Source organism: Octopus sinensis, linkage group LG19 (assembly GCF_006345805.1).
Source record: "Octopus sinensis linkage group LG19, ASM634580v1, whole genome shotgun sequence".
In the NCBI taxonomy this organism is placed as follows: Eukaryota; Metazoa; Mollusca; class Cephalopoda; order Octopoda; family Octopodidae; genus Octopus; species Octopus sinensis.
The window spans coordinates 51,102,328-51,123,931 of NC_043015.1; the positions used below are offsets into that span (position 1 = coordinate 51,102,328).

Genomic DNA, 21,604 nt, shown 5'->3' on the forward strand with positions numbered 1-21,604 from the left:
TACTCTTTTACTTGTTTCAGTCATGTGACTGTAGCCATGCTGGAGCACTGCCTTTTGTCGACCGAATCGACCCCGGGACTTATTCTTTGTAAGCCTAGTACTTATTCTATCGGTCTCTTTTCTCGAACTGCTAAGTTAGCGAGGACGTAAACACACCAGCATCGATTGTCAAGCGATGTTGGGGGAACCAACACAGACTCACAAAGATATACACACATGTGTATATATATCAATATATATATACATATATATGGCGGGTTTCTTTCAGTTTCCATCTACCATATCCACTCACAAGGCTTTAGTTGACCTGAGGCTATAGTAGAAGACACTTGCCCAAGGTGCTATGCAGTAGGACTGAACCCGGGACCATGTGGTTGGTAAGCAAGCTACTTACCACACAGCCACTCCTCCAATAACTTCGACATTGAAAGTCAATGCTTCAGGATTAATTGAAATCAGCACTAATGATTACATGTTTCATATACTGTAGTTTTAGTTTCAAGAATGGAGACCCTTACTTATCAACAGAGGCATCCTAAGTGACCCGGGTTCAGTCCTACTGCATAGCACCTTGGACAAGTGTCTTCTACTATAGCCTCTGGCCAACCAAAGCCTTGTGAGTGGATTTGGTAGATGGAAACTGAAAGAAGCCTGTCGTATGTATATATTTATATATGTATATATGTGTGTGTTTGTATGTCTGTGTTTGTCTCCCCAACATTGCTTGACAACTGATGTTAGTGTGTTTACATCCCTGTAACTTAGTGGTTTGGCAAAAGAGACTGATAGAATAAGTACTAGGCTTACAAAGAATAAGTCCTGGGGTTGATTTGGTCGACTAAAGGCGGTGCTCCAGCATGGCTACAGTCAAATGACTGAAACAAGTAAAAGAATAAAAGAATATTCTTTTCTACTCTAGGCACAAGGCCTGAAATTTTGGGGGAGGGGGCCAGTTGATTAGATCAACCTCAGTAAGCAACTGGTACTTAATTTATCGAACCCGAAAAGATGAAAGGCAAAGTCAACCTTGGCAGAATTTGAACTTAGAACGTAAAGACAGACAAAATATCGCTAAGCATTTCACCTGGTGTGCTAACGTTCCTGCCAACTCACCACCTTAGAATAAAAAATATTGGAAGGAAACAAGCTGTGTATAAACTGTTGAACATGGAAGGTTAATCTTAGAAAATAATAAAATGGAAGCGAATTGAAAATACAATTCTTGGTTATTGCGTATCTGGGCTAGAATGGCATTATTCAATGTCTTCCACGCATTTCAAGATATTTGGCCATAATTTGAAGGATATTTGGTTGTTATTTCTAGCAGACTTGGTCAACCACACAGGGGCTACATCATTGGCTTTTTGCTGCAGTGGTGATTTGTGCTACATCATCATCATCATCATCATCATCATTATCATCATCATCCTTTAGTGTCCATTTTCCATACTGGCATGGGTTGGACGGTTTGACAGGAGCTGGCAAGTTGGAAGGAGGGCTGCACCAGGTTCCAGCTGTTCATTTTGGCATGGTTTCTACAGCCGGATGCCCTATTTATAATGCCAACCACTTTACAGAGTGTACCGGCTGCTTTTGATGCAGCACCTGCCCGGGTTCTTTTTAACAACTGATAACACCCCTCATTTTTTTTCCTTTTCTTTTTTCTGTTACAGGAGACTAGAATGGAAGAATTTTGTCATCACTGTGGTCAGTAGCAACCAAATCGACGTCCATAATGTGTTAGATGATGTTAAAGAGAAACTAGATTTCAGAGATCGCATCATTAAGATCTCTTTCTCATTTGGATATCTTGTAGTTGCCACTGCCTCCCAGGGCCATATTTACAGGTAAGGACATGTGCTTTTGTTATTTCATTTGGTCTAGCTCTTGTTTTTTTCTTGACACTTCTTCATTGAGCTGGTTTAGCTGACCGGTGTCCATCATACAAGGATACAGTTGTTAGAGTGTTGGAATGGCTGCTTTGTGGTATTCGTTTCAGGTCTGTAAGTTCTGATTTCAATTTCTGCTGTGGCATATGAAGTCTGATCAATAAGTATCTGGACTGTTGCCATAGTAACGAAGCTAAAACATGGAGAGTGAAGCTGCATGGCAAAGATTGATCTCAACTCTGCTATGCATATGCACTAAGTTTTAACTTTCTAGCTCACTTCTGCTGTTTACAGCAGTGCTCGGAAGGAAGGTGTGTAGCGTGTGAGTGTCACATTGACTATGATAGAGAAAGTTGCCATGGTGATATTTGTTCAGAGGCCTAAGCAAAGTTGCAGAAAGTGTATGGAGAGGAGTGTATGAGCTACACACAAGTGTAAGAGTGGTTCAGACGTTTGTAAGATGGTTGAAAAAATGTCAATATTGACGAACGTTCTAGGAGACCTGCAACCAGTAGAACTGAGAAAAGCATTGCAGATGTGTGTGCAGCTGTGAGGGGAAATTGTTGAATCACCATCCGTGGGTTATCAGAGGATGTGGCAGATTAGTTACAGTTCAGTTCAGTCCATTATCACTGAAGATTTGGGTATGAGACACATGACTACCAAGTTTGTGCCAAAACTGCTTTCCACTGACCAAAAAGACACTCGGGTTTCAGGTGCACAAGATCTCCTTGATTGTGTTGAGAATGATGAAAACATTTTGAAAACTTTGCGTCGGCTTCTGAGCAGGTATCACCAAACTTTTGGCAAAATTTGATGTTGATTCTTTGCTCAGTTTTCTCTTATGGTTAATGTGATGATCACACGCTACACACCTTCCTTCCAAGTATTGCTGTAAACAGTGAAAGTAAGCTAGAATGTTAAAACTTAGTGCACATGCAGAACAGAGTTCGCTGTCAGTCTGTGCTAAGCAGCTTCACTCTGCATGCTTTAGCTTTGTTACTATGGCAACTGTCCAGATACTTATTGGTCAGACTATGTACTTGTTGTGATACTAAAATGGCTGACTTAATTCTTTGCTTGGTTTAACATCGCCACGAGACCTTTGAATCCTTTTAGTAGTATCCATTCTGTGGCAAGCATTTGGCCCAGTCTCGAGTTTGAGGCCATCGCCTTCCTGCCCTCTCTCTCTTTCTCTCCCCCAGCTTTCACACACACTCACACACACTATCTGATTCAGCAGCGTTTCTATGACTGGGTGCCCTTCCTAATGCGAACCACTTTACAGCGTCAGCATGATGTTTTTTTCAGTGGCACTACTCAAGCACCTTTTTACACGGCACTGGCACAGGACTCTAGCAGGCCAATCCTCTTCACCAGGGGTGGCCCTTAACACACCTCCGCTGTGAAGTATGGGCCCTCTTGAGTACAGCAAAGGTGCCAGGTAGGCTTAGACAGTGTGACTGGTGCTGGTCTTCTCTCTTGTGTTCTTGAATCAAAATTGACTTTGGAAAATAGCAACACCTGACTACAAATATCGGTGCTACTTTTCACTTTGAACACATTCTAACATTCTTGTATGAAACTTTTGAAAATGGATTTACTGTTTCCTGATTTAATTTCTTAGAATATACCGTTTCTTTGATTGTTTTTCGTTTCTTTTTTCTGTTTTCTTTTTGTCTTTCAATTCTGTTTGTAGTTTGAAATGAATGGATCAAAACCAAATTATCATTAGTCGTTATTATATTTTATTACATTATATATTATATTTATAAACTAATTATTTTTAGAAAATCATTAATCAAAAGAATATTCTTTTGTGAAATCATTTAGTTTCTTTCCTTGTTTATTTATTTATTTATATATTTATTTATTCACTTCTGTCTCTTCTTCTTTTTCACCTTTTTCTTCTTCCTCTTGTTTGTCTACTCTCCCTATTATTATTATTATTATTATTATTATTATGACTTTCTTCACGTTCTTCTCCTCCTTCTCTGAACTCATTGTCTTGCTTGCTTGTGTGTTTATCGAGGAGGCCAGCGTTTTATCTTCAGTTGGTTTGAGGTAACAGCTAATTATAGCATATTAAATGATGAGAAATAATAATAATAATAAAAAACAAAAAAAAAAAAAACAAAACAAAACAAAAAGCAAAAAAAAAATGTCTCTGTGTTTAATTAGTTTATATTAATTAATATTCCAAACGTATATGCCTTTAATTTATGTTTCTATCTTACATATAAACAATTTTAGAAATTTTAATGCAATACAATTAATATATATATTTTTAGTTTTTTTTCTTTGTTTTTTTTTGTATTTGGCAGGTTGGGGGTGAGGTGGGGTGGGGGGAGGAGGGTAGTTTTGTTCTCCATCAATGTTATCAACGTGATTTCATTAACTTTGTGATTTTAATTTATAGTTTATTTCGTTTTCGGTATAGTTTTTTTTTTTTTTTCCTTCTTGTTTTTGTTTTTTTTCTTTTTCCTTCAATTTTTCTTTTTTTTTTTTCTTCTTTTTTTTTCTTCTTTCCCTGCTAATAGAGAATTTAATTATTCTGTTACCTTTGAATTATTGAGAGTGAAATTCGCCTCTGACATTTTACCAAACAAGATGCGTATGTAATTCTTACCCTCTCTCTCTCTTTCTCTCTTTCTCTGTTCTGTGTTTACTTCTCAGTACCAAGAACTGGAACACACCAATAATATTTGATCTAAAAGATGGTTGCGTATCACTGATTGTCCAAGCAGAGAAGTAATTTTTAAATTTTGTTTTACCATTTTTTCTTTCTTTCATTTCTATCTTTAAAATTTCTCTTCTGTTTTTGGCTTTTTGTACTTTGTATTTCTCACTCTTGTTGTTGTGGCTGCTCTTCTCCTTTAATTTCTTCTTCTTCTTCTTCTTCTTCTTCTTCTTCTTCTTCTTCACCTTCTTCACCTTCTTCTTCTTCACCTTCTTCTTCTTCACCTTCTTCTTCACCTCTTCTTCTTCTTCTTCTTCTTCTCCTTCTTCACCTTCTTCTTCTTCTTCTTCTTCTTCACCTTCTTCTTCTTCATTTTCTTCTTCTTCTTCTTCATTTTCTTCATTCTTCTTCTTCTTCTTCACCTTCTTCTTCTTTTTCTTCACCTTATTCTTCTTCTTCACCTTCTTCTTCACCTTCTTCTTCTCCTTCTTCTTCTTCTCCTTCTTCTTCTTCTTCACCTTCTTCTTCTTCACCTTCTTCATCTTCTTCTTCTTCTTCTTCATATTCTTCTTCTTCTTCCTCTTCTTCTTCTTCACATTCTTCTTCTCCTCCTTCACATTCTTCTTCTTCACCTTCTTCTTCTTCTTCACCTTCTTCTTCTTCTTCTTCTTCTTCACATTCTTCTTCTACTCTTCCCATCATCATCACCGTCGTTGTCATCTTCATCGTTATTGTTGTCTAGCCTAATATTTGATTGGTGAGATGTTAATTGAAATTGATGCAGCTAGATATGTTCCGTCGGGAGGTACTTGGCATTTTATTAATAAGTGCTGCTGCCACACAAGCGAAGGTGGAAGATTTATCAAGTGTAACATCACAGGTTCAAACCACACAAAGACCTGTGTGAAACTTCCTTGTTTGACAAAATATTTTACAGCTTACTCTCATCTGCTTAAGATAAAAAAGGATTAATCATTGTCGTTAGCGAGCAATTAATAATCTTAGCATAATCATTCAGTTGTTAAATTACTGTCCAATGAACAGCAATAAAATAATTAAGATTAAATAAAATAGAATAAAATAAATAACGAGATAGCGGTTATTCTTAACTTAGAAATTATAATAAAATTGTCTTATAATCTGCCTTTTTTTGTTTGATTTTCATCATCGTTGTCTTCTTCTTCATCATCATCGATATTTTTACTATCATAATTGTCATCTTTAGTATTATCTTCATTGTCATCATCAGCATCATCAGCATCATCATTGCCATCATTATCAGTACCACCATCATCATCACCACCACCACCACCACCATCAACTTCAACACCACCACCACCACCACCACCACCCTCATCATCACCACTACAACTACCACCATCAACATCAACACCACCACCATCACCACCACCACCACCACCACCATCATCATCACCACCACAACCACCACCATCAACATCAACACCATCACCACCACCATCATCATCACCATCATCATCACCACCACAACCACCACCATCAACATCAACACCGCCATCATCACCACCACCACCACCACCACCATCATCATCACCGCCACAACCACCACTACCATCACCACCACCATCATCATCATCATCATCATCATCACCACAACCACCACCACCACTATCACCAGAAGTTTTGATTTTAATTTCACGTGCCTCAATAGGTCTTCACAAGCAAGGTTTATTGTCATTGATTATTCGATGTGTTGAAATTTCTGAGAGAATGCTGGCAGAAGCCAGAGATTCCAGAATTTTTTTATCAACTCATTTCCTCTGACGGTTCCGGTCACATCATGTTTCTGGTCACATCAACCAGCATAACTGCTTCTATTATTCAGAAGATGACCCCGAATAGGTTTGGGAAAAGCACATCAATTCATCTTCTCTCAGAAATTTGTGCATTCCATATTCATCGAGAAATGATGAATGGTGGTCGTTACCTGAATGGTGATCGGTCATCTGGCCAGATTTTTGATGCTGTCATTCAAAAGTCTTTGTGAAAGATGGAGCACCACCTCAGTATGACAAATGTGTAAGAAACTTCCTCAATCAGCACCTATGAAATCATTGGATTTTTAAAAACTCAAGCTGGGGCACTAATTTTGGCCCACCCTGTATAACTATATATATATATATGTTTAGGCGCATGGCTTCGTGGTTAGAGCATTGAACTTACGACTGTGAGGTTGTGAGTTTGATTCCTGGACCAGACTGTGTGTTGTGCTCTTGAGCAAGGCACTTTATTTCACATCACTCCAGTTCACTCAGCTGTAGAAATGAGTTGCGACGTCACTGGTGCCAAGCTGTATCGGCCTTTGCCTTTTCCTTGGATAACACTGGTGGTGTGGAAAGAGGAAGCTGGTATGCATGGGTGACTGCTGGTCTTCCATAAACAACCTTGCCCGGACTTGTGCCTCGGAAGGTAACTTTCTAGGGGCAATCCCATGGTCGTTCGTGACCAAGGGGGGTCTATATATATATATTGTTTAATGTACACAATATATAGCTCTGAGCTATTAATCATTTCATATATTGAGATGTTTTCTAGGCAGGTTTTGATAATATACCTAGTGTCTCGAAGCAGTCTTCAGACTCTTAGCACATGGCTTATACAAGTTACAAACCAGAACAAAAGACCAAAAGAAAATAATGAGCAAAAGATGAGAGGAAGATGGATGCAGAAAGTGGAAAGATGAAGGAAATTCACCATGAATAAATTAGATTGATGCTTAATGTAAGTTTTACATGGCAAATTATGAGTAGAAGTGATTTTTTTCTGTCTGCCAAATTCGCAAGTCTTTGGTCTGTCTGGTCTGGTAGTAAGAAAATGCTTTCTCAAGTGCCGTGCAGTGGGACTGAACCCAAAACCTTGTGGTTAGGAAGCAAACTTCTTAACCACACAACCATTCCTGTACTGCTTCTCTAACTTTCATAGTAACCCGTTGTATTGATATTGCGCCTAAAACTGCTGGTTCTTGGATCTGATGGTGATTTTTTTTACTTTACACTAATTAATTCTATATTATATTTAAATATAAATAAGAGAAGAGACTACTAATTGGGTCCCTCGTATGCTAAAAATAGATGTCAAATTAGCAAGGTGCTAGATGTTTATGAGTTAGACAAATGAAAAGAAATAAACATAGTTAATTAAATGCCGTTTATTTCTTTTCATTTGTCTAGCTCGTAAACATCTAGTGTCTTGCTAATTTGAGAACACATATTTCATGGTAGGATGGTTTGACGTCTATTTTTAGCATACAAGGGATCCACTTGGTGGTCTTTCCTCTTATTTATATTCAAATATAATTCGCAGTCCTCGGACGTTTTTTTTACGGATGCTGACCACTGGTTGAAATTGGTATTATTTAATAATATTAATTTCTATGTTACATTTTATTCTTTTATTCTTTTATTTGTTTCAGTCATTTGACTGCGACCATGCTGGAGCACCGCCTTTAGTTGAGCAAATCGACTTATTCTTTGTAAGCCTAATACTTATTCTAGTGGACTCTTTTGCTGAACCGCTAAGTTACAGGGATGTAAATACATAAGCATTGGTTGTCAAGCGATGTTAGGGGGGAGGAGGACAAACTCAGACACACAAGCATATACATACATATATATATATATATATATATATATAATATAATTTATTTAAAAGTAGCAGAAATATAACAAAAGCTGTTACTCAGAGTTTCACTTTCCCATTCGTCGGACAGTTTTGCTAAAATATATATATATATATATATATATATATATAATATATATATATATATATATGACAGGCTTCTTTCAGTTTCCGTCTACCAAATCCACTTACAAGGTTTTGGTTGGCCCGAGGCTTTAGTAGAAGACACTTTTTGCCCAAGGTGCCATGCAGTGGGACTGAACCCAGAACCATGTGGCTGGTAAGCAAGCTACTTACCACACAGCCACTCCTGTGCCATTGTTGGAAGATTCAACTACATTCTTTCAATTTACCTCATGAAATGGTTTCTCTAAGGATCCCCATATTGAAATTAAAAGCTAGTCTTTGGCAAATATTCATCATTAATCGTAACAGACACAATCATGAGGCTTCACAGATACCTCTCTTTGTCATCATTCTCTTTTCCTCTCTTGGTTTCTCTGTCTGTCTGTGTGTCTGTCTGTCTCTGCTCCTTCGTCTCCCCCCCCCTTGCACTCTGTCTGTCCTTGCTCCTTCGTCTCCCCACAATCTGTCTCTTGTTCAACCTTGTCTCCCTCACTTCCCCAGGGCAGGTTGTAGAGGAACTCTTCTCTGGATGCGAGTATTGGAACAATCAAAATTATTCTGATCTCGTTTTTTTTATACTGTTCCGCTGTGGAACAGTACAATACACTGGAGAGAAAGACTCCAAGCACTCGGAAAAAAAGAAAAAATAACTTTTTTCCACCAGAGATACCTGCCTTAAACAATAAACAAAACTGACATGAGCCATCCTCACCATTATCATCATCATTGTCATCATCATCATCATTGTCATCATCATCGTCATCATCATCATCATCATCATTTAATGCCCACTTTTCCATGCAACTAATTCCCTTTAGTTTCTATGAGGAAGGGGCAATACTTGTCACCTTGTCTAGGGGCTTTGAAACCAGTTGGAAGAAGAGCCTAAGTTATCCATCAACAGGGACTCTGGCTTGTGGATGCTGATAAAGAGACCAAGGGTGTGGCTGAAGTCTACTAGTCTAATGGTTGTCTGCCCTTGGACAGGTCCTGAGCATGTGGACCTTCTGCAGCACACTCTATATGAGCTAGAAGGGCCCCATACCTTACCCTGTTACCATTAAGTAAATTACTGGAACTTCGACTAACATGACTTTGGACAAATACTGGAGTGGTTTCCTGTTGGCTTTTCCAGGCAGGTGAGATTTGAACTCAGTGTAGAATGTAGTGAAGTCTTCTACTCACTTTGAAAACCCATTATTTAATTCAGGGTTGAGGTGCGAAGGAGGAGGCTGCCTTCCAGATCTGTCTGACTCTTGTTTGTATGGAAATATAAATATGAAACTGCTGCTGACTATGATGATGATGATGATAATGATGGTAATAACACTGATTAGATCAAAGGTGGTGGTGGTGGTGGTTGCTGTAATGGTGGTGATGATGCTGGTGGCTGTAGTGGCAATAGTGACTATGATGATGTTGATGGTAGTGATGAGAGCAATAATGATGGTGGCAACATTGGTAATAATGATGATGATGATGGTCATGATGTTGGTGGTGGTGATGGTGGCAGTGGTGATGGTAATGGTGACGATTATGATGATGATTGTGATGGTGGCAGTAATGATAATGATAATGATGGGGACAGTGATAATGATGATGATGGTGGTGGTGGTGGTGGCGATGATGGTGGTGGTGGTGATGATAATGGTAGTAGTGGTGGTGAATGATGATGATGGTGGTAGCGGTGGCAGGGATGACGATGGTGGTAGTGATGATGGTGATGAGGATGGTGATGTTGATGGTGGTGGTGGTGGCAGCCGTCTCCCAGGTCTCTGATTGCAGTTTCTATTTTCCAAAATAACTTTCTTGGTAGAAAAATATCTCCTTCTGTTTTCGTCAGAGAAGCAGAGTCAGTTATTGTGCCAATGGGGGAAATATTTGGTGGAAAAGAGAGAAAAAAAAATCTAACCAACAAAAAAACCCCAAAAAAACTGAACTAATTGACCTTTGCTTTATTTTGACTAAATAAGGAAATGACGTGAGTGGCATTCGTTAGGTGGTGGTGGTGGTGGGAGTGGATTAATGGAGATCTTGTTGTGTACATGGAATTAATAAGGTAGCTTGGAGCTATATAATAGTTCCTTAGTATTTATGTTGTGTCTGAGAGATGTTTGGTTCTGTGGTTCTGTGTACTCTTTGTGAGAGAGAGAGAGAGAGAGAGAGAGAGAGAGAGAGAGAGGAATAGAGAGAAAGGTAGTCACATAGAGAGACAGACGGAAAAATAGATTGGCAACTAGATAGATAGATAGGTAGTTAGACTGACAGACAGATAGGTAGATAGATAGATAGATGGAAAGACAGAGAAAAAGAGAGAGTGACAGCTATATAGATAGATAGATAGATAATAGGTAGATTGAGAGATGGAAAGAGAGAGAGAGAGAGAGAAGAGGTACCTATTTAGATAGATAACTAGAAGACAGAAATGGATAGATAGATAGGCAGACAGATAGATAAATAGACAGAGAGAGAGAGAGTGATATAGATAGATAGAATCAGAGAGAGAGAGAGAGAGAATGTGATACAGATAGATAGATAGATATATAGATAGATAAATAGATTGATAGACAGATAGAAAGATAAATTGATATATAGATAAATAAATAGATTGATAGATAGGCAGATAGATAGATAGTGTGTATGTGATAGAGAGAGTGAGTGTGAAGGAAAAAGAAAGAGAGAGAAAGACAGAAAGCAAGAGAGAGAGAGAGAGAGAGAGTGACTGCCAATCATGATGCCAGTCACTTACAGAGGGTACTGGGTGCTTCCTTCCTGATACCAGCACTTGAGTGGTCAGCCTGTAAACTCACAAAACTTCTTGACTGAGTGGAGGTGTCTTGTTGAAGCAGGAGACTTTATGCCATGTGTCAAGAGGCCAAAGTATAGATAGAAGGGAAGGTAGCAGTGTTTTGCTGTAGAGGAGACAACATGCCTACACCAGTTTGAAAAAAAAAGATAGTGGTAACAAGGTGTCAGAGTCTCTACTCTCAAGGTACAAGGGGCTAACTATAAAACTGGCACTCTGTTGGTCACAGTGATGAGCACTCCACAGACAGGCATACCCTTAATGTAGTTTTCAAGGAGATTCAGCATGATGCAGAGAGCGACAAGGTTGACCCTTTGAAATAGAGGTACTAATAATTTTTATCAGATGAGTTGACTGGAGCAACAATAAATAAGTTTCTTGCTTGAAGGGACAATGCATCACCAGGAATTGAACTTGTGACCTTATGGTCATGAGCCGCATACCCTAACCACTAAGCCATATGCTTTCCACTGGGTGGCTATAAGAGAGAATAAGAATAACTGATTGAGAAGGGTGGGCTGGTAAGGTTGCAAGATTGTGTAAGGAGTAACAGATGGGGACAGCGATGAGGCCAGAGTTGGAGACAGAGATAGGGACAGATATGGGGACAGAGTTGTGGACAGAGATGAGGACAATGGGAACAGACATGAGGACAGAGATGGGGTCAGAGTTGGGGACAGAGTTGTGGACAGAAATTGGGACAGAGTTGGGGTCAGAGTTGGGGTTGGAGTTGGGGACAGAGTTGGGGACAGAGAAGAGGACAGAATGGGGATAGACATGGGAACAGGAATGGAATGAGGAATGGGGACAGAGATAGGGACAATGATGAGGACAGAGATAAATGTAATGAAGGGTGCACAAGGGTAAGAAGGGTTCATCTTTTATTGTTTTTTTTCTCAAGAGTAATGCAATGCTAATGCTAGAAAGATTTGTGCTCTTTTCTTTCTCTGTCTTTTACTTATTTCAATCATTAGACTGTGGCCATACTGGGGCACCATCTTGAAGAATTTTTAGTTGCTTGAACTGACCCCAGTACTTGTTTTTATTTTTAAAAGCCTAGTACTTATTCTATCGGTCTCTTTTGCTGAACTGTAAAGTTATGGTGACATAAACACACCAACGCCGGTAGTCAATTGGTGGTTGGACACACACACACACGATGATCTTCCTTCAGTTTCCATCTACCACATCCACTCACAAGGCTTTGGTTAGCCTGAGACTAATGTAGAAGACACTTGCCCAAGGTGCTGTGCAGTGGGACTGAACCCAGAACCATGTAGTCAGGAAAGCAAGCTTCTTACTGCACATCTAAAATCATTTCAGTGTTCAGTATTCCTGCTATGAGACCACAACACATGAAAGCCTGCCTTGTCTACTTTATCCCTCTGTGAAAATTTCTATTCCATCTACAATGGAATATCTAAGTTGTGTTAGGTTTAGCCCAATTCTTGCTTTGCTTATTTATCTAATGGATATCTCAGCAAAGAGAAACTGAAAGCTTTGATAAAAAACACCTTAACAAAAACAATGAAAATCAATGAATGACGTACAGTATTAATCATACATTGGTTTATATATATACATATACACACACATATACACACACTGGTTTATGCTACATGCTGTTTTACATGCAGTGGTTTACAGACCAGTCTCAAGCTATGAAAGGTGGTATTATGAATTAGCTTTAACTTTTTTGCAGTCAAGGCACAAATATGGTTTTTCTCCCCTGCTTTCTAAAATGGGATGCAGCAACGTGTGTCTATGTGTGTGTGTGTGTGTGTGTGTGTGTCTGTGAATGTATGTGTATGCATGTGTGTATGCTTTTCCAGATGTTTCTATGGTATATATATATATATATTTTTTTGTGCTCTAGGCACAAGGCCCGAAATTTTTGAGGAGGGGACCAATTGATTAGATCAACCCTAGTATGCAACTGGTACATATTTATCGACCCCAAAAGGATGAAAGGCAAAGTCGACCTTGGCGGAATTTGAGCTCAGAACGTAAAGACAGATGAAATACTGCTAAGCATTTCACCCAGTGTGCTAACAATCCTGCTAGCTTACCGCCTTTATATATATATATATACATATGTGTGTGTGTGTGCTGTATGTATATATATATAACAAAAATACATAGCTGTGTGGTAAGAAGTTTGCTTTCCAACCACATGGTTCTAGGTTCTGTCCCATTTTCTGGCACCTTGGGACATAGCAACCATGTCAAACAAACACTTGAGCATCCTTGGGCCCATCATATCCTCTCCAACTGTCAAGTCCATGTCAACATAGAACATAGATGTTAAATGATGATGGTGATGATGGTGGTGGTGGCGATGATATTCTCAAATAAAATTTTCTCTTGCAGGTATTTCTTGTTAGCTGATGGTGCTAATCTAAGCATACTTTCTTATGACGGGAGAGTACTAAGTCCCATAAAATTTCCTGGACTCAAATCGGAGTTATTGACCCAAGTCACTGTATCACTTAGTAATGACACACTCGCTGTCCGATCAAAGAATGATGAAAAAGGTAAGGATCAATTCTCATTTGTTTGTTTAAAAAAAACAAAAGAAAAAACAGAACAAAACATTTTGTTTTAATAATTGGTTTGTTGTTTCAACTATAAAGTTAGTTAAATGGGTGACTATTGATTCATCCTGCCTCTTAACCCTCTTGATACCAACCCGGCTAAAACTGCCTCTGGTTCTGTTGTACAAATGTCTTATTACCATAAGTTTTGAATTAAAATCTTCCACCAAACCTTAGTCACAATTTATGTTCCAAACACTAGCTTAATGATAAGCAGGTTATTTTACTAAATTCTTGGTTATATTTAAAATTAATTGAAAGAAATACAGAGCATCTCAACAGAAATACGGTAACAGAACGGTTAAAATATATAATAGAGAAACAATTCTTAACCTTTTCAATACCAACCTGGCTGAAACCAGCTCTGGTTCTGTAGTACAAATGTCTTGTTTTCTTAAGTTTTGAATAAAAATCTTCCACCAAACCTTAGTTACAATTTATAATCCTATCACTAGCTTAATGATAACCAAGTTATTTTACTAAATTCTTTGTTATATTTAAAATTAATCGAAAGAAACACAGAACATCTCAAAAGAAATACAGTAATGAAAGGTTTAATATCAGAGGGTCAATTAAGGCAGTGAGGTGGCTGGATTGTTAGTAAATTGGACAAAATGCTTAGTGGCATTACGTGCCTTTAGGTTTGGTTTCAAATTCTGCTTAAGTTAACTTTGTCTTTCATCCTTTCAGGGTCAATAAAATAAGTACCATTTGAACACTTGGGTCAATGTAATCAACTTACCCACTCCCTCAAATTTGCTGGCCTTGTGCCAAAATTCGAAAGCAGTATAATAGGATCAGTTGTTTGACTTTCTGTGTCCAAAGTTAAGGTATCAATGATAGCATTATTGACATTTCCTGAGATAATCTGATATATGTTCCCTATTACTGATGGACAAATAATGCCGACCAGTGGTTCACAGTTGGATCTATATGACTTCTGGGGATTCTGTGTAATATTTTGGGGTGTTCGTGCAAGCAAAGTAGTAAATTGAAGATCCTCATTAGTATTTTAAGGGTTTTAATTTTGCTTCAGATGTCATCATGATCATCATCATCGTTTAACGTCTGCTTTCTATGCTAGCATGGGTTGGACGATTTGACTGAGGACTGGTGAACAAGACGGCTGCACTAGGCTCCAATCTTGATCTGGCAGAGTTTCTACAGCTGGATGCCCTTCCTAATGCCAACCACTCCGAGAGTGTAATGGGTGCTTTTACGCGCCAATGGCACGAAGGTCAGTTAGACAGTACTGGCAACAGCCACGCTCAAATGGTGATGACCTTGCTTGAATGTTTTTCATGTGCTACTGGCACAAGTGCCAGTAAGGTGACGCTGGTAACGATCACACTCGGATGGTGCTTTTTACATGCCACTAGCCAGAAGCCAGTTAGCTGCTCTGGCAATGATCATGCTTGGATGGTGCTCTTTGCAAAAGACAGCTAGGTTTCTTTCTCTAATACTCTATGTAGTTCACCACATTTCCAGTCATTGAAACCTGTTCTCTCAGACAGCGCTATTGCTAATGTATGCAAACAAAAGTGTTAAAAACAAAAGAGGAACTTTTGAAATAAGTATCTATGAAACTAGTTATTAAACATTGAATGACTCTGGGGGTCCACCAGAATAAAATACCAACCAAAGGGGTCCATAGTTAAAAAAATAGATGGCTGAGAACCAGATATAGACATCAATATGACACACTTAATGTGTGTGCATTGTTAAATGCTGTGAAGCTGCAGTATTTATCTGAGGTAGGCCCCTTTAAAGACAGCTGTGTCTAAAAACACAGTATACTTCAAGCTAGATGCAATAAATTGCCCCAGAAGTAAAATAGAGTGATAATAAATGTACCATTTGCCGATCTGTTATAACATCAACAAGTTCCAAGTGGCTATGAATGACAGCTCAGTATCAATAGCTGATGACACACAATGACGTAGAAATGCATATCCTATGGTCCAGTTTTGTCATTCATTACCCAATGAGGTGTTTACCACACATAGTGCTTATAAGAATTTTTCTCATGAGATAATTTCTGCAGCATATGTCCTTCCATGTCTGATTGTATGCAAATATGATAAACATGATTGTACACTCCTATGTAGGATACATGAATTTTACGTGGGTGCCATGACTCATCTGTAATGCAAGGAAAATGAATATCACAGTATATATGTAGATATGATATATATAGCATGATACATGGTACATATGTGCATACCATTGGCAGAACTGCTGCACCCTTTAGTCAACCATTTATGTCAGTATTAAATAGTGCTTTTTACATGGCACAAGCATAGGCGAGGTCAGTTTTGGCAAGGTTTTTACAGAAGGGCATCCAACTGTGAAAACCTTGCCAAAACTGACCTCGCCTGTGCTTGTGCCATGTGAAAAGCACTACTAACCTCACCTGTACTTGTGCCACGTAAAAAGCACTGCTGCTCACTTCACCTGTGCATGTGCCACATAAAAAGCACCATTCACCTCACTTGTGCTTGTGCCACGTTAAAAGCATCAAGTCCACTCTACGGGGTAGTTGGTGTTAGGAAGGGCATCCAGCTGTAAAAACCTTACCAAAACAGTCACAGACGTCTGGTGCAGGATTCTGTCTGGCCAGCTCTTGTGAAACCATCCCACCCATGCTAACATGAAAGGTGGTTGTTAAACAATGGAAAACGATGATGATGGTGGTTGCTGCCATATGCATCTCATAATGTGGGAAGATGTAATTGTAAGTCTAATACAAAATATAGAATAGGGGACTCCTGGTGGTTTGCTGTGCTTGAGAAGACATGTCGAAATTAAGTAAAAGTGTGGTTGTCCTTGCATACAAGCATGTCCTCTGCTGAGCATTCCTAATCTTGCAGGTTTATGGGCATCGAGCTGTAAAAACTATGCCAAAATAGACATGGGGCCTTGACAGCTCTGCAGCTGATCAGCTCCTGTCAGGACTGTCCAACCCATGCCAGCATGGAAAACGAATGTTAAGTGATGGTGATGATGACGATGGTGAAGGCGGCAAGCTGGCAGAAATGTTAGCACGCCGGGCGAAATACTTAGCGGTGTTTCATCTGCTGCTACGTTCTGAATTCAAATTCCGCCAAGGTCGACTTTGCCTTTCATCCTTTCGTAGTCGATAAAATAAGTACCAGTTACGCACTGGGGTCGATATAATCGACTTAATCCATGTGTCTTTCCTTGTTTGTCCTCTCTGTGTTTAGCCCCTTGTGGGTAGTAACGAAATAGATGATGATGATGGTGGACTATGGCTGTTATGTGAAAATAATACAGGTTAATATCATGGTATGTATGTCTGTTTTAGAGGGGTACTTTGGCCTGTCTATGAACCAACAAATATATATGTTAGTATGTATGTGTATAAGATGAGTAGCTGTTCCGTACTGCTGTTGTGTTGCTGTAATTTTTGTCTTTAAACCTTTAGCATTCAGATCACCCTGTCAAATGGAAGCCCTATTTATTCTCATTGCTATGAATTAATCGTTCTTTATCTTATAGCTTCATGATTTCAATGATGTTATTGTTTATTTCTGGCATGGCATTGTAGGTCAGGTGTGACAGGTTGGATCAGGCTGGTATGAACATAAAACAGGTAGAATATTTTGGCCGGATGTGACTAGTTTGAATACCAAAGGGTTAAATCAGATATTAAGGTGGGAGTTGAGACGTAATGTTTGTATAAATTGTTAAGATGTTTTCATTTTCACCATCGACAGTGACACGGCTATCTACTTTGGAAAAACAAACAAACAAAGCAAACAAACAAACATAAAACAAAACTAAATATGATGAGATGTCATTGACTCCGGATGTGTGGGATAAATTCAAAGATATCTTTGATGTCATCAACAAATATAAGAAAAATTTGCGATAGATTTCTAGTGTCATGAATTCCATTCAAAAAATAGAAAACTACCACCATTGAAAACCAAATACAATTTACAGTAATTCGTTAAATGTACTTTCATTAGATATCTTAATTCACTTCTAATTGTTGTTTTTACTTTCTATGGTTCTATTGAAAGGAGAAAGATAATTTGGTGTTTACTGTTTATTCTCATTTGATAAATTCTTATCAGTGATATTTATACCACACCGGTAAAAATGAATGCCTAGAATCTAATTAATTATTTTAACGACTTGTGTGTTTTGTTTCCTTGAATTTTGTTTTCTTTAGTAAGTGGTTGGGTTTTTGTAATTTAGTGTAGTTTTGATAAGGGTTTTCAGAGTTAGGAGCTCGCTTGCTTTCTTACTTACTAGTAATATATATATATATATATATATATATATATATATATATATATACACACACACATATACACATACATACATACACTCTCATATGTATATGCACACACACATGTATATACATATACTCACATATATATATGCACGCACACATACACACACATATATACATGTATATATACCTACATATATATGTGAGTGTTTGTGTATCTATGTGTGTATGTGTATGCACATATACATATATAAATGTGTGTGTTTGTATATATATATACATCTACATACATGTGTATATGTGTATACACACACACATATATGTATATGTGAATATGTGTTCCTGTGTTTAATATATATATATTGTGTGTGTGTGTGTGTGTGTGTATATATATATATATATATATTTACAAGTGTGTGTGAATGAGTATGTATGTATGTATGTATGCACGGTTTCTAAACTGTCATATGTCTGGAGTGGCTCACAGATAAACTGGCAAAATTTATGTTGGAAACTGCAAAGACTTAATCTTAAGTCATGTGATTCTAGGTGCAGGAAATAACTGATTACCTGAAGCTGTATATGTTTAGGGTTACCGAGTGCCAAGAGGAGGGGTTTTCTGTGGATTTGATTGATAGCTGTTACTTCCGTTGGGTTTAAATCAAACAATCTTTTGGATAAACTTTAATCAGATTCATAAATCAGTCCTGCTGTACTCAATGAAATTTCTAAGGAACTGGTCGTTAGGAGTTTGAAAATTGTAAGAGGAAAAATATTCTGTGATGCTAAGTGAGCTCCCATGAGGGGTGGTTTTGTGATGGGTAAGATGTTAACTTGTGAGATTACGCTGGGCTTTTGTTTGTTTTAGGCGCACTAGAAAGGAATTTATGCGGTCTTGTTCTTACTTGAACTAAACAGGATATGCGTGTAGTTCTATTGGTTAATCGCAAACTTTCTAAGAGCATTAACTGTTTTGTTGCCATATTTCCATTAAAATACGCTGTCTTTGTTTCATTTAATTCTGAAATTAACGGAGAATTTTGTAAAATAATTTTGCTGTTATTAAGCTGGTGACTGGAACATAAATTAACCCATTGCTTGCCATGAGCCCCATTTGGGGATCTGTTAAAAACAGTCTTACTGCTGGTTGTTTAAAGTGAATTGCTTATGTGAATTGTATTTGCAGAGGTGTGTTTAACAATATTTAGTAGTTAAAAGTGTGTCATTATTAGCTCTGGCTAATTCTAAAGGACATTTTATGGCATAAATCGCAAGTTTTGAGCTACAAAGATATCGACTGTTTTGAAGACTTTTTTTTTCTATTTCCCATCTATATCATTGATTGATATTTCATACACATTCGCATTTTATACTATAGATTTTAAAAAAAGCTAAAATGTTTATTATTGCAATTGAATGGAAAATGATAAATATGCTGTTTTTCACCAATTCCCATTTGGGACTTTTTGAAAAATTTATTATAATTTCCAAAATAATTTACGTGAAGAAAATTTGGATCGTTTCCTTTGAACCCTAAAGCTAAAACCAGTACAAACGCATGAACAATGTCATAAATAACAGTGACAAACGGAAAATATGCCAACGATAGTTGTTGACAAACAAGGGCAGTGATTTTATTCAGCTGAATACACGTCATTGATTGGTTAAAATTACCGAAATATGACCACTTTAACACAAAATAACTTTGAAAATACAAACTGTTCTCAACAACACTAAGTGTAAAAGATGTTTAATATGACACATTCTACCAGTGTCCGAAGTTTGAAAGTGTTTAGTTACAGAAAATTAATTTCTCGATCTGCCGTTGAAAGGGAAAAGATCTGAAAATTTAAATACCTTATATTATTTAAACTCTTAAGAGACCTGGCAAAGCAAAAAAAAATATGAATAAAAACATTTAGTAGTTAATGGGTTAAGACAAAAGCTTTAATGGTAGATTTTAATTAAGATCACTTCAGTTTTAAAACAGGAAGCTTGTATTATAAAACTGGGGGACAGTCTCAAATGAGTTTCAGAACATATAAAGTAATATAATCTTTCTACTGTAGGCTCAGGGCCTGAAATTTTGGGGGAGGGGTGTAGTCAATTACATTGATCCCAGTGCTTTACTGGTACTTAATTTATCGACCCCTAAAGGATAAAATGCAAAGTCGACCTCAGCAGAATTTGAACTCAGAACTTAACGACAGGTGAAATACGGCTTAGCATTTTGCCTAGTGTGCTAACAATTCTGCACACCAATGTTCAAAGGTCGTGCTTCATCACCTCATCCCATGTCTTCCTGGGTCTACCTCTTCCACAGGTTCCCTCAACTGATAGGGTGTGGCACTTTTTCACACAGCTATCCTCATCCATTCTTGCCACATGACCATACCAGCGCAGTCATCTCTCTAGCACATCACACCTGATGCTTCTTAGGTCCAACTTTTCTCTCAAGGTACTTACACTCTGTCTAGTATGCACACTGACATTACACATCCAGTGTAGCATACTGGCTCCATTCCTTGTGAGCTTACACATGTCCTCAGCAGTCACGGCCCATGTTTCACTGCCATGTAGCATGGTTGTTTGTACACATGCCTCATACAGTCTACTTTTTACTCTGAGTGAGAGGCCCTTTGTCACCAGCAGAGGTAAGAGCTCTCTGAACTTTGTCAAAGGCTATTCTTATTCTAGCAGCTACACTTTCAGCGCAACTCTCCCCTGCTAGTGACTTGGTCACCCAGGTAACGGAAGGTATCAACTGCTTCTAATTTTTCTCCCTGGAAATTGGCGGAAGTTGTTCTCTGCACATTTTCAGTGTTTATAGTTCCTGAGCATCTGTTACGTGTGGCGTGAGGCTGTTTGATAAGAGGAGGACTGAGGACTTGCTGGGTTGGAGGAATCAGTGGAACGGTTTGCAAGGGTGAATGGATGTGGTGGTAAAGGGCATGTTTTGAGGAGGGATGAGGGGCATGTTCTGAAGAAGGTGTTAGAGTTTGAGGTAAATGGACAGCAAAAGTGAGGTAGATTGAAGAAAATATGGACGGGACAGGTGGAGGAGGAAAACTGGGCAAGATGGTGAGATGGTATGAGGGTGGTTGCTATGGCATTGAGGTAGATCTGGCCACCCCCGTTAACGAGGACAAAACCCGGATTTTAAATGATGGATGATGATGATATATGTATATACAGGGTGCAGTGAATATACTGTTGTCTAAATTACACAAAAATTCAAACAACACTGACATCTCATTTTTATAGATATATTTACCAAAATTGCATAAAAATGTCTTGAAATACTAAAGAGTAAATTTGTTCAATAAATACACTATTGGCTTCAACCACAGCCTCCAGAAGACTTCCGAATCTCCTGCAACTCTTCTGGACAGTCTCCTTGTTTAAGTTGGTGAATGCTGCCATAATCTATGCCTTCAATTCATCTTTGGTGTTACAAGGAGTTTTGTTGATCTTTCACTCAACTGTGCCCCACACATAATAATCAAGAGGGTTACAGTCTGGGGAGTTAGGTGGCCAGATGTTACGTACCGGTGGCACGTAAAAACCAACTGATTGTGGCCGTTGCCAGCC

General features: G+C 38.3%; 1 protein-coding gene and 1 long non-coding RNA gene across 2 annotated transcripts in view; one reads left to right on the plus strand and one right to left on the minus strand.

Moving 5' to 3' along the window:
* Positions 1-21,604, plus strand: part of LOC115222227 (intraflagellar transport protein 80 homolog) — a 522,946-nt gene that overhangs the window by 143,182 nt on the left and 358,160 nt on the right. Inside the window, exons 9-11 of the mRNA XM_029792388.2 lie at positions 1,674-1,847; positions 4,566-4,640; positions 13,529-13,692. Of these exons, the coding sequence (XP_029648248.1) occupies positions 1,674-1,847; positions 4,566-4,640; positions 13,529-13,692 (413 nt within the window). The remainder of the gene's footprint in view (positions 1-1,673; positions 1,848-4,565; positions 4,641-13,528; positions 13,693-21,604) is intronic.
* Positions 21,375-21,604, minus strand: part of LOC118767105 — a 15,132-nt gene continuing 14,902 nt past the window's right edge. Inside the window, exon 3 of the long non-coding RNA XR_005003000.1 lies at positions 21,375-21,386. This is a non-coding gene — a long non-coding RNA (uncharacterized LOC118767105). The remainder of the gene's footprint in view (positions 21,387-21,604) is intronic.